The 13,201-nt window shown below is 51.1% G+C and overlaps 6 protein-coding genes across 6 annotated transcripts; 1 reads left to right on the forward strand and 5 right to left on the reverse strand.

Moving 5' to 3' along the window:
• Positions 1–664: 664 nt before the first annotated feature.
• Positions 665–1,906, reverse strand: VTN77DRAFT_6195 (uncharacterized protein; the record flags this gene model as incomplete). Its single annotated transcript, XM_069422446.1, has 1 exon — positions 665–1,906. The coding sequence occupies one exon, from the start codon at positions 1,904–1,906 to the stop codon at positions 665–667; it is 1,242 nt and encodes a 413-aa protein (XP_069276310.1).
• A 779-nt stretch (positions 1,907–2,685) lies between these two features.
• Positions 2,686–3,182, reverse strand: VTN77DRAFT_6196 (uncharacterized protein; the record flags this gene model as incomplete). The annotated part of the gene is made up of 3 exons (XM_069422447.1): positions 2,686–2,948; positions 3,012–3,107; positions 3,161–3,182. The coding sequence occupies 3 exons, from the start codon at positions 3,180–3,182 to the stop codon at positions 2,686–2,688; spliced, it is 381 nt and encodes a 126-aa protein (XP_069276311.1).
• A 1,528-nt stretch (positions 3,183–4,710) lies between these two features.
• On the reverse strand, positions 4,711–6,213 carry VTN77DRAFT_6197 (uncharacterized protein; the record flags this gene model as incomplete). Its single annotated transcript, XM_069422448.1, has 4 exons — positions 4,711–5,123; positions 5,179–5,838; positions 5,968–6,114; positions 6,186–6,213. 4 exons carry the CDS (start codon positions 6,211–6,213, stop codon positions 4,711–4,713), a joined length of 1,248 nt encoding a protein of 415 aa, XP_069276312.1.
• Positions 6,214–6,516: 303 nt separating this feature from the next.
• On the reverse strand, positions 6,517–8,376 carry VTN77DRAFT_6198 (uncharacterized protein; the record flags this gene model as incomplete). The annotated part of the gene is made up of 8 exons (XM_069422449.1): positions 6,517–6,678; positions 6,734–7,102; positions 7,155–7,421; positions 7,471–7,557; positions 7,628–7,699; positions 7,756–7,863; positions 7,925–8,091; positions 8,325–8,376. The coding sequence occupies 8 exons, from the start codon at positions 8,374–8,376 to the stop codon at positions 6,517–6,519; spliced, it is 1,284 nt and encodes a 427-aa protein (XP_069276313.1).
• A 590-nt stretch (positions 8,377–8,966) lies between these two features.
• VTN77DRAFT_6199 (uncharacterized protein) lies at positions 8,967–10,470 on the forward strand (the record flags this gene model as incomplete). The annotated part of the gene is made up of 3 exons (XM_069422450.1): positions 8,967–9,107; positions 9,195–9,321; positions 9,476–10,470. The coding sequence occupies 3 exons, from the start codon at positions 8,967–8,969 to the stop codon at positions 10,468–10,470; spliced, it is 1,263 nt and encodes a 420-aa protein (XP_069276314.1).
• A 1,216-nt stretch (positions 10,471–11,686) lies between these two features.
• Positions 11,687–12,555, reverse strand: VTN77DRAFT_6200 (uncharacterized protein; the record flags this gene model as incomplete). Its single annotated transcript, XM_069422453.1, has 4 exons — positions 11,687–11,746; positions 11,834–12,212; positions 12,307–12,426; positions 12,536–12,555. The coding sequence occupies 4 exons, from the start codon at positions 12,553–12,555 to the stop codon at positions 11,687–11,689; spliced, it is 579 nt and encodes a 192-aa protein (XP_069276315.1).
• Between the last annotated feature and the right edge of the window lie 646 nt (positions 12,556–13,201).

The following is a 13,201-nucleotide window of genomic DNA, read 5'->3' on the forward strand; positions in this document are numbered from 1 at the left end:
TGATTGGAATAGTTTTGTCGGGCCATGCTCGGGTAGACATAATGAGAAGAATGCGGAATGCGGTTTGTATAGTAATGTTTATCTCCATTATCACCCATTCCATAATTGAAATTCCTTCCGGAATTGTGATGCACATTTATTATTTACTTTCCCCGTTCCGTTTCATTCCACCCTATCCTATCCCATCCACAGAATGTAGAGTTGTAGAGTTGTGCAATAAGGTAGGAAACAAAAAGAAGAAGAAGAGAAGAAAAAAGAAAAGGAAAAAAAAGAACGCCAGAAGCAAAGCGCACGGGAAGAGGCCAATATGATGAGTCAAGAAAGAAACAGCATTAAAAGATAAAAGGGGTTACCTATCCTGAAGACGGTAACTAATATAATAATAATAAGAAGAAATAATTAACCAAGACATGAAAGAAATTAAGACAAAAAATAAATAAATAACCTCCCGGGATCAACCAAACAAGCAAGCAACACGCTGAAAAGAAAGGTTAGGAATGAATCTCGTTTTGTCCATCCAATGTTTATGACGCCCACCAGCCCGCCAACCGCTAACCGGCAACTCAGTAACTACTCCGTCAACACCGTCATTGATATCGTTTAAAAAAAAAGGAAAGAAATAGGAAATAGAAAAGAAAATAGACAGACAGAAACACAAGAGAGATTATTCCTCGAATTTCCTTTTTACGCCGTTCCCGTTCATCTGCATTCTTCGTCTCCGCTCGGCTTCCTCCTGCGCCTGGGCCTGAGCCTGAGCCTGGCGCTTCTTCCAGGCTGCCTTGATAGCCGGCGCAGCGCGGATGAGGTCCTCCTCCGTGACGCGGTCCCTAATAGATTCGAGGACCTTCTCGACGGTGGAGATGTGGTTGGCGTCGTCCTTGTCGTCGCGGAAGCGGAGATAGCGCCACCGGCCCTGGTCGTCCTGGTAGCACTCGACGATGGTGTCGTCGAGCGGCATCTGCAGCGCCTTGAGGTTCTCCCACTCAGACGGCGTGACGTACATCTCGCCGAAGTGCCGGTACTCGCCCGCGTTGCACAGCACGAACAGGTGGAAGATGGGCATCGCGTCGTAGTCTGGGTATGGCTCCGTGATGCCCTCCGCCTCGTCCTCCGAGTCCGGCTCCACGAGCGGGAACTCCAGGCGCATGCGGAAGTCGATCGTGTTCTCCTCCGGCGGCTTCCACTTGAGGATGTGCTCGTCGGTGCCGATCTTGTACGGCGTGCTCCGGCACGTGAAGATGAGCCCGTCGTTGCCGTGGATCTTCTTGACCTTGGGGATGATCTCGCGGAACATCATCTCGATGCCGTAGCTGAACTGCGTCGACTTGTCCTCGACGACAAACACCCGGTGCTTCTTCTCCTCGGGGAATTTGTTGTACATCGCGTTGTAGGGTTTCAGTACTTTTTCCTTGAAGTAGGCCAGTCGCTTGTCCAGCGTGCGGTGCATCAGGCTCTGCCCGTCCAGCACCATGCAGTCGAAGACCAGATACTTGAGCTGTGTCGTGCCGTCCTCGTACGTGTCATTGACGAGCTCGCCGTCCACCAACGTATCGACATGAAACTGCTGGAAGGTTTCATCGTCCGGCAAGGGGAAATGCAGGCCCGGGACGTAGCGATAGTCGTTCTTGCGATCGATCAGGTAATGGATCTCTGGCGTGTCCGAGTCCGGGTCGCCGCGCGCAAAGTACATCAGGCAGCGGATGCCGTCCGTCTTCTCGCACACGTAGTAGTCCTCCTTCTGCAGCTCGAGCAGATGGCGCGACGCGAAGCTTACTGGCTGCGCGCCGGGGAAGCCCAGGTTGTTGCGCCCCAGCAGCTGCGCGACCTCGCGCCGGAACTGGTCCGCGAGCTGCGGTTCCGCCTTGATTCCGATCGCATCGATATCGGGGACGGAATGGCCGCCCATGGTGGGAGAAGTGTAGAGAGGCGAATGTCGTAGGAGTGAAACGAAAAGAACTGAACGGTTGTCTCAACTGAACGTCCTGCCGATGTCCAGGAACGGTTCTCGGCAGACTACCTACCCCGGGGTAGCTGGATCGACGGGCGATCTCTCACCACGAGCTAGACGCCCAGCAGGCGAATGACAAGACACTCACCACCGCAATGAGCGATAGAGATTCTGCAAAAGTGGGAAATAAATAAAGGGGTAATTCAGCAAAGATGAATGCCGATCTGTATATCTCCCCAGTCTGCGATGTACCGCCACCAACCAGATCAACTTGTGACGGAAGAGGTTAGGTCGAGCTCCCGGTAAATTGCGGCCTGAGGCATAAATTGCACGTGAGTCCGGTTTACTGGATTTAGAACTCAAAAAGAATTTGGAAGTAATAAACTGTTGCCTGCTAAGGATATGACACTCATTCACTCACTTAAGAGAGAGGCTAATGAAGAGAGAAGAATAGAACACAATCCCATTGAGTCCATCATCATTGATGGCACCCTATCTATATACAGTAGTATTCTAGTAAATCAACTTTAACTTTATATAGTAGGCTTTTTTATCATTTAATGAAACAGGCCATATCGGCTGCTTCGAAGTTTTTAAGTTAAATAGAATTTTCCTGTCTTTCTAATAGCAAACTGCAGTATCCTCTAGAATGCTACCTCATAGAGGTACTGTACATACATGGAGAGGATGGACTTTTCCATCCATTCTGCTAGCTCATCCATGACCTCAGACTACGTCTAGATCATGAGCCTCTCAACCCTATCCTTCAGCGCTCTGATCTGTCCCATGAGATCACTCGCCTCATTGGTAGTAATACTGGCCGCAATCACCGGACGCGACACACCCGTCGCCCGGCCCAACGCAGTTTTACTCGGGACGTAGACATAGGGGACATTCTTGTCCTCGCAAAGGAGTGGTAGGTGGAGGAGAATCGCCAGGGGGGAAGTATCGGCTGCTAGGATGACAATCTCCGCGGTGCCGCGGTTGAGCGTTTTGGTCACTAACAAACAAGGTCTTAGCAAGTGACAAAACATCAGTAATACACTGCGGAACGGTTGCTTACCTTCATTTGCGCCCCTCTTCAGCTGACGATAATGCGCAGCCTGCTGCACAAGATCCAAGATGGTTTGAGTAAGACTTTCGTCGGCGACAGGCCAGGCTAGAAACAGTCAGCATCTGGCGCAAGCCCAAAAAATGTTCGATGACACTTACCGGCTGTTGGTTCTCCAGACATGGCTTCGACGAAACTGCTGCAATAGTGTGATAGCTAAAAAAGGTTCCTCAAGCGTTCAACGTGAGAAGGGACGAGGCTCTCCGGATACTCTACCTATGGATGGCTCACACGAAGGATCACTGCCGTGGCTCACCCAAAGGATCACAGCCGGGATGGAAATCTCCACAAGAAGGATGTGAGTTGTATGAGGAGGTTGACCGTTTGAGTAGTGAAAATCCAGGACACAGATCAAGTATGAAAATCTTGAGGACAAGGTTGGTGGAGCTTACCCGTGCCTATAGGTCTAACCCTTTCAGGTTTAGCCACACCCCAGATTTCCTCCCGTCTGTTCGGTGCACGCTAGAATTGAGGTCATGTCAATGTTCACATTGGAGCTTGATCCACGTTCTAGAGTTCTTCAGGTCCAGCACGTGATATATTGTATATGTTGTTCGAAATCTGTATTCGAAGCTAGATCATCAATATAACTGTCAACCAAAATTGTTCCAGTGCGTCTTTATCCAAGCTGGAAGATCAGCTGGAAAAAATGTCGGGAGAAGAATTGGTAATACGACTGGCGAAATTACTATGCAATCAAGATTGGAAGATATATATATATGGGCCTCCTACTTCAAAACCATGGAAGAAATATAAGAGATGTGCTCGAAAGAAAAAAAAATCCACTCTCGGGGAGAACTTAGCCAGCTTGTGAAATGGTCAACTATAATAATCATACGATGAGGCTGAGGCTCAGATTAGATTCTCCAATGTATGTATGTATGTATGTATGTATGTATGTATGTATGTATGTATGTATGTATGTATGTATGTATGTATGTATATATGTACAGTACATAATAGCATTACACGTTCATCCTCATATCTATCTAATTCCAAAGCCCTTGTATATCGTCTCGAGCAAAGCGACCTGTCTTGCCAGGCGCTCCCAAACTTTCCCACCCGCGCTATCATTCAACACCTCTAGGAAATAAATGTAGTACAGTAACCATCTTTATTTACCTCAGGTGCTTTTTATTTTATTTTTTTCCCCGTGAAAATTCTCTCCGTTTGCTATGCTATGAAATGAAGGCTTACGTACCTAGTGTGGTCGCTTTCGCTTGACCAGACCAAACCAATCAATCATCCGTACACGTAGTACATAACAGTCTGTATATACATGCCAGGCCGTCAAAAAAAAAAGGGAAAAAAAAAACATCCCCGAAATATAGTATAGTCCACAGTAGAAGTGGCCTCACGGTCAAACATGAAAAATCCAAAAAGAAGGCTATTTGCACACGTCAGGTAAAGTTTAACTTAACACAGGGTATCATATCACGTCATCACAAGTTTGAGAATAATGCCCACTCTTTTCCTCACCCCTCCATCCATAAACGCCAGTAACCGAATCGTCCCTCATTTCCCAGTGCGCACGACAGACAAAAAGGGAACACAAAAGGATAGCTAGGAACCAAGCCAAGCCAAGCCAAGCTGAATGAAGGTGAGTACCGTCCAAATATAGAGAAAGAAAAAAAAAAGGAAGATCCCCGCCCTATGAAGTTGCCGCAACAGCGGTCTTCGTTGCAGGCGGATTCGTAGCAGGGCGACTGGGTGCGCTGGATTGCGTCACGGCCGCCTTCTTGGATGCATCAGCCGACGTCTCAGGCACAGTTGGAGACGTCAAAGGTGGGCTTTCGGCAGACTGCCCGAACAAACCCCTGCCGGCCGAGTCCCCCGTAGAGAACAGGCCTCCGCCTCGAGCACCCCCAAGGACATTCGACAGCATCTCCTTCATCCGGACATAATGGTATTTCTTCCTCGTCGGCATCAACACGTGCGTCTCCAGGGGTCGAGGACATGATCGGGAAATAGCAGCCATAACGGCATCCCGCTCTTCATCAGAATCCACGGGGCCGTTAGTGTCGAAGTCGTCCTGAAGAGGTGCGTTGGCGTCGATTGCAGCTTCTACAGAGACTAGTTAGCATTGTCCATAAACAGAAGATTGTGAAAGGATACTGACTTTGCTGCCGAGCCTGATTCTTCTTCTGATACGCCTGTAGGAGCATGTCATATGGCAGAGACCGCCCAGGAACAGCACGCTTTGCGCCCATTGAATGGCTCTTGCAGGTGAGGGACCGCGCACACTGCGCACCATTCGGCAAGGTGACACCGCACTGCTTTTCGACGTCGACAGGCCCTTTCGGTTTCGGCACCTTGGGCTTGGGTTCCTCCTTCTTCTTCTTTTTCTTTGGCTCTTTCTCCTTCTCGTCCTCGCCGTCGGCCTTGCGCTTCTTGCCTTTCTTCGTGCCGTCATCCACCATCCCCTTGACTGCGCTCTTCTTTGCGCTCTTCTGTCCGTTGACGGCTTCGTCCGCATCTCCCGCCTTGTCCTCATCTGCCTTGTCCTCGCCATCTTTGTCGGCAACCTTGTCCTTCGTCTGGTTCTTCGCATCGCGGGCCTCCTTCTTCTTCCGGGCCTTCTCCTGCTTGGCTCTCAAACAACCACGGATATGTTCAGCAGCCGCTTGTTTCAACACCGGCCGTTTGCAGTGCTTGCAGATGACAGTCTCGAGTTGATCCTCTCGGGGCTTTCCTGATGGAAAAGCGGCCATGGTCTTCTCATCCATCTCGGGGAGGATTGGTGACGAATCGGGCGAACCGGGAGCGTCGATATCATTTCCTGTGACATTGCCATGGTGTCAACACATGAAGATGTATATATAGATGTAGTCGTATATCCAGAATGTCAAAGATTTAACAGCTCGCAAAATATAGAGCTACAGCAACAAAAGCAGGCATTATCTCATACCAGGCGGCTCCGACTTGTTGCCGGTCTTGACAGCCTTGCCGGACGGCTGTTTCTTCAGCTTGATCTTGCCGGGCTTCATGTCCTTCTCGGAGTACTTGTAACCCGATGCATCGACGAAGCTACCAGAGCTCGAGGCTACGGAGGAAGCTATAATGGCAGGTTAGTATTGTATTCTTTGGGAACTATCTCCATCGCGTGAGCAGCAACGCGCCACGAACCTCGTCCCGTTGTCCCGTTTGAAGCCATGGTCTGGAAAGAAGAAGAAAGAAAAAAAAAAGCCTTGGCACCGGGCTCACCGGATCTATCTAGCAAGGCAGGACAGATGTGCGATGAGGATGGGGAGCGGTAATGATAGATAAGCTTGAGCGTGATCCCTGATACGGGGCAAGTTGTAACGTTATCTTGACCGCTGCTGCTGTCCGCCCGTTTCTCCGGATTCGGGCGCAGCTGGGTGTCACGTGACAGTGACGATGACCAGAACCTGACCTGCAGGAACTCTCTACTAGGTCTGCGTTGAATTATTTCTATTGTACAAGTAATGTTACAAGCTTATTTATACTTGGCAAAGCAAAGACTGCTGTTGGTTCCACCGAATCCAAAACTGTTCGACAGCGCAACATCAATCCTCCGCTCCTGAGCAGCCTGGGGCGCATAGTTGCAGTCGAATTCGGACGTCCTGTTTTCGAGGTTGATGGTTGGCGGCATTATGTTCTAGTGGTGATTGATTTAGCAGATTTCTCAGAGTAAGACAGGGAAATCTACAAACCTCATGAATGGCAAGAACGGTAAAGACAGCCTCGATGGCACCTGCACCTCCTAGAAGATGGCCAATCGCTCCCTTGGTGCTGCTGACATTGATATCTGCCGCTTTTTGCTTTCCTCCAGGGCCAAGAAGCAAGGCTTTGATGGCCGCGTTTTCAGCTGCATCTCCAATGACCGTGGAGGTGGCATGCGCGTTAACATAATCCACAACGGAGGGCGACAGACGGGCGTTCTTGAGGGCCTTCTTCATCGCCATCAACGCGCCCTCCCCATTCTCCTTCGGAGCTGTCAGGTGATGTGCATCTCCAGAGGTGCCATAGCCTTTGAGTTCGGCGTAAATACGGGCGCCTCTTGCTTTTGCATGTTCCAATTCCTGTTAGGGTGCGGTCAGCCAGGGGTAAACGAACGAGGACGAGGGTACGCACTTCCAAGATCAGAACAGCTGCTCCCTCCCCGACAACAAACCCTTGACGATCAGCGTCAAAAGGTCTGGAGGCTTTAGTAGGAGAGTCGTTGAATCTGGTAGCAAGACTCCTCGATCGCGCAAAGCCGCCAATGGCCAACGGATGGATGCACGACTCAGCACCCCCAGCAACCATCACGTCCGCATCACCAAACGCAATGAAACGAGCCGCATCTCCGACGGAATGTGCGCCTGTGGTGCATGCGGTGGTGGCGGCATGGTTGGGACCCTGGCGTCGTCAGAACATTCCTGGTGTAAGGGCAGGCGGAGAAGCTTACCATGAAACCGTATCTCATGGAAATATGGCCCGCACCAAGATTGATGAGCAGCTTCGGGACGAAGAGCGGAGAGACTTTCTTGTAGCCCTGGCAAACAAAACATTGCGAATGAGCATGTAGTGCCCTCTCAAATCAGTCCAGAAATCAATTCTCGTACACTTTGGTCGTATGCCACCGCTGTATCATAAATCTCGTCGAAGTTTCCTATCCCCGAGCCCAGGCATACACCCTAATCCAATTAGAACCAAGGCGTCATGATCGCGGTCCTGAATACAAAGGACTTACTGTAGCTTCCCGTTGCTCATGAGAGGTTGGTTTCCAACCGGCATCTTCCAGAGCTTCTTCCGTAGCAGCCACGGCATACTGGGCAAATTGAGCCATCTTACGCTCATCCTACAGTATGGTCAGACATCAAAGCATCTCGATTACTTTTCATCATTTTTCTTCTGCTCACATCTCGACTCAGCCACTCGGAAGCCTGCCATCCTCCTTCCTGGCGAGTGCCACGAGGGACGACCGCGGCGACCTGGCATGGCAGCTCCGCAAACCGGGGATGCCTGTTGGCAACGTTGACGATGCCACAGTGGCCGTCGAGCAGACGCTTCCACGTACGACGGACCCCTTCGCGTATCTTATCAGCACGTAGTCAATCCTAACGTCGCAAGACTGTAATACACGAGATATGCCAGTCAACTTTGGAAGCTAGTCTAGCACCCTTGTTACCTAGGTAGTTTGATGCGGCAGATATAGTGATGTGATGTGATGCCAGTATCATACCGCCAAAAGCGGTTTGACGGCTCCACCAGTGATGGATAAGAAGCAACAAAAAAAGACGATAAAATAATAACACTCACCTACGCCCAGCGGAGTTACCGCACCCAACCCGGTGACAACCACTCGACGCATGGCATGCTGTGCTGTGCTTGCTAATTAGCTATGCGATGCGGAGCGACGAGTGTATTCCATGCACGAGGTCAACGACTGTCTTCGATGCTCACTGCCGCGTACGGAGTACAGTATGTTTCTCAGTCTATTGACCAAAGCAGGCAAAGGTCAGGTTGACGATTTCTTGTTTTCCTTCCCCTTTCGATTGGCTGTGGCAAATGGGGCAGCAAGAGGAGGGGATTATTAGTCCAGAAGGGAAAGTCTGCACGATCTTCTGGGCGGTCTCTGGTTCGGAGATGTTCTTTCGGCGCGTTCTCACTGGTCCGAGATCCACGCTGAGCTCCGTCATCCACGAGCCGGTTGACTAACTGACAGTCTCGGGAGCGACAAGGCGATAAAATAGCTATTAGTGGTAAACTCGACAGACCAGACTCGAACGTTTGGGGAAAGTCTATGCAGCGTCCAATGATTCTGCAATCCCGACTGCGGCGCCACTGTCCCGGCGTCCGCGCATATATCTTCATCTAGACCGTGGTCTCGTAGAATGTAGACAAATTCTCTTCTCTTCCTGGCCTTGACCGTGCGAGCGAGGTCTCTGAAAGAGAAAGAACATGCCCGGCTGGAAGAACGCTCTCCTCCTGGGGCTGCTGGCCCTCCGCGTTCGTCCCGCTCTGTCTCACGCTCACCATGACGAAGCCGAAGTGGTGCCCCAAGATAAACGGGAGGAGTTGCTTATGAAGTGGGAGCAGGAGGTAAGAACAGTAACGTAACAGGAACTGTCTCTGAATTAATTTGGGAAACTGTTTCTGACGGACTGTCTAACAACAATTCAACGACAGTGGGGTTTCTCTGGTATCTCGACCTTTGCTCACATGCAGGCTGTGAAATGTCTCATTGAGCCTGACGAACGTTATGATATTGCCATCATCGGAGCACCTTTTGACACTGCTGTCAGCTACAGACCAGGTACATACTTCTATTGACCTTCTGTCTGCTTTTTGTCGTTTCTCTATTTAGAGTTATACAGTTATACGGCCTAGCTATCTATGGTTGAAAGACGACATGCTCAATGGACATGGCTTGTCCAATAGACTCAAGACATCTAGCTAACAACTTCCAGGCGCGCGCTTCGGGCCTCGCGCAATCCGCGCTGCCAGTGCCCGCCAGCTCCCCGGCACCAGCTACAACACGCGAGCAGGCATTAATCCATACAAGTCCTGGGCGACACTCCGCGACTGCGGCGACATCCCCGTCACCCCGTTCGACAATGCCCTGGCGGAGCGGCAGATGTACGAGGCCTTTCTCGAGCTGGGCAGCCGCCCGGCGAAGACGCCCGCCGACTCCAAGTACGGCACCAAGGGCATCTCCGCCGGCAAGCCCAAGCTCGTGACCCTGGGCGGAGACCACAGCGTCGCCCTCCCGGCCCTGCGCGCCCTGTACCAGATCTACCAAAAGCCGATCACCGTGCTGCACTTTGACGCCCACCTGGACACGTGGAACCCCGGCCGGTACGCCTCCTACTGGCTGTCGGAGCAGTCCCGGTTCAATCACGGCAGCTTCTTCCACATTGCTAGCACCGAGGGCCTCATCTCCAACACGACGTCTGCCCATGCTGGCATCCGCACCCGCCTGACAGGCATTGACGACAGCGACTACACGAACCCGGGCCCCGAGCAGGGATTCATCCGGATCCACGCGGACGACATTGACGAGCTGGGTCCCGTGGGCGTGGCGGAGCGCATCATCGAGCGCATCGGTCTCGATCCCGAGCAGCCTGTCTATCTGTCGGTCGACATCGACGTCCTGGACCCGGGCACTGCCCCTGGCACGGGCACCCCGGAACCCGGTGGCTGGACGACGCGCGAAATGATCCGCATCCTTCGGGGCATCGAGAAGCTGAATCTGGTCGGCGCAGACATTGTCGAGGTGAGCCCTAGCTACGACAATGTGGGTGAGACGACGGCCCTGGCTGCCGCGCAGGTTGCTTTCGAGATCATCACGAGCATGGTCAAGGCCGGTGTTGGTGAGGATCTTGGTGGGTGGTATGGCCGGAAAGATGACGTAGATGTCAAGACCACCGCAGATGACAGCTCATCAAAGAAAGACGAGCTGTGAATCATCTGGAACCCCCCGTTTCGGTCCTTCAGAATGTGAGAACGGAGCGCATGACCGACATGTAGTGTACATATATGATGTCTTTAGATAATCCAGACGAGAAGACAAACGAATGAATGACCTTTTTTTTTCTCTCTCTCTTCCCTTGGTTCGACAAAGCAGGGGTGGAAGCAACAAGGACGGTCGTGTAAAAAACCTAAAACATCGCATTGCAATATCAACAACATACCTAGAGCACAAATCAACTTCAAAAAGATACTGCGAGAGGAAAAGAAGAAAAGAAACAAAAAGAAAAACTGTTTCATTCAAATCTGTGGTTTGGTTTATCTGCTAACATTTGCGGCTGCTCCATGCGAGAGAAGATGAGAACGAGAAAAGGCGGCAACGCGACATAGCGCAAACTGTAAACAGTAACAAAGTAAATCAAAAGAGCCTCATTGCTAGCCCGGACTCGCATCTCCTGCGCGGCTTGCCATTCTTTGCGCTGCTCCGCAACCTTTTCTATCTCGCTGGAGGGGATTGGGAATTTCCAGGGATCAATCAAGAGATAGAGAGGCGTGACAGACCCTGGTCTTACGGGACGAAAACGTTCAGAGGGAAACAAAGACGGGTATGAAGCTAACTAGGGGGAAAAAAAAAAGAGAACCATTTAGCCGGCCAAGAAACATGACGCCCAGGACTTTAAAACGCCGATAGAGGATAAGACGTGAAACAATCCGAGGAAAGGCTCAAACGGGGGGATAATCGGGGAAACGAGACAACATGAGAAATAGGAAACGTGGAGTAGGAACGCCCGTCAAGCAAGCTAGGACAACTCTTGGGTCCACGAGACGATCGGGTTGCTTGATGATAGCTCAGGGAATCTTTCGAAAACCGAAGAAACGGGAAGATGGCGGTATCTCGACAGAACAAGAAGATCAAGGAAAAGAGGGCCGAAGACTATAGGAATAACGGCTGGTCGAAGAACGTATCCAACGACAAGCATTGGCTTACCAGGAATCGCGCGGCCGCGAGAACGAGCCAGGAAGCCAATGGGGGCAAAAAAGACGACCTTGCAGAGGTGAAGATGGAATAATGTCTAGGCCATCATGCTTTCAATCCTCCCAAAACCAATTCCAACGTATCTACTTCAGAAGCTTAGTCAAATCGAACCCTAAATAGGACTGCAAAAATTAGACCAACCAGAAGCGTTGAACTTGTATCTCCATTCTGGTATCTACAGAAGGACACACTTGGACTTCTTCTTGGGGGCAGGTTCGAGCGCAGCAACAATGGCCTGTTCAAAGAAACACGTCAGCATCTACGCACAATAGAGTAAGATTGGAGCAAAAGGCTATCAGATGCCCCGGACATGTGATCATACCTCATCAAACACATCCTTCAGCTTGTACTGCGTCAACGCCGAGCATTCCACATATTTGACAGCACCCAGCTCCTTTGCCATCCGATCACCATCCTCCTTGCGGATAGGCTGCATCTTCTGTTTGGCTAGCTTCTCACGGACCACTGGATCATCACGCAGATCGGTCTGGGTGCCAACGATGAGGCATGGCACACCTGGGCAGTGGTGGTGGACTTCTGGGAACCACTTTTCCCGGACGTTCTCAAAGGATGCTGGAGAGGTCACGGAAAAGCAGACAAGGAAGACATCTGTCTGTGGATATGAAAGGGGCCGGAGGCGGTCATAGTCTTCTTGTCCAGCAGTGTCAAAAAGCCCCAGAGTGTAGGGTTCATCACCAATCCTGGTGTTGGGAAAGACACCCTGATCAGTTCATGTTCTTTCTCACAGACACATACAGGGGCCACCAGAGGAGATCAATTCATTGCCGAACTTACATCACAGTCACGGCATAATTGTCGAAGACTGTTGGGACATATTCAGAGGGGAACTTGTTCGTCGTGTAGGAGATCAGCAGACATGTTTTCCCGACAGCACCGTCTCCAACAACCACACATCTGTAAAGAAACCCTTGTTAGATCATGATCACGAAAGTTCTGAACGTGCATTTGACCTCTTATAGGGAGTGTGTGGGATGCATTAGGCGATAAGAGGGGCAATACGCACTTAATCGTGGCAACAACCATTTTTGTCTTTCCTTGCTGAGTCTGTCACACAAACGCCAAAAGAGCAGTAAGCAGGATTTTTAGAAAAAGGTAGCTGTGCTATTGGGTCGTGTTTCTTTTGTGTGGCGCTGCGTTGTGAGGATGGAGGTCAAGAAGGGGCACTCTGCTGGCGTGGTGACTCTTGTGGGGTTGGGAGGTGCGCAGGTTAGACAGCAGTACACGATAGGATAGGAGAGGATAGTGGAGGACCAACGCGGTCCGGAATGGGGTCAGGAGACTGTGGCTCTTGTCGAATATCTCCCGTGTAGATGTTTGATGGAAGACACAGATGCAGAAGAGGTAGGGAGCTGCAAGAGAGTAGCCTGCACGGTTAGCTTATTTTGATTGAGGTTGTCTCCAGACGCAAGACCCTGGGGGGGAGGGAATTTCACACGGAGCCTACAGGCATCCGCCGCCTGCGAGAACAAAGGGAGGTCAAACGCACTTGTTGGAGATAGAATTTGGGGCAGAATCAACAGGTTGACAAGACGAGCTTGTAGAGGCCTGCTGCAGTGGGAGATGGGATACCTCACGGTGGCGCCCTGGGTCTTCTGGTGGATGGAAAAGGCGGACTCCGGGTCCTCGAAGGGGCAGTGCGGGCGGGCGATGGTAGGCTTCGGGAGTCGAG

Source organism: Rasamsonia byssochlamydoides, assembly GCF_041956645.1.
Source record: "Rasamsonia byssochlamydoides strain NRRL 3658 unplaced genomic scaffold VTN77scaffold_47, whole genome shotgun sequence".
Taxonomy (NCBI): Eukaryota; Fungi; Ascomycota; class Eurotiomycetes; order Eurotiales; family Trichocomaceae; genus Rasamsonia; species Rasamsonia byssochlamydoides.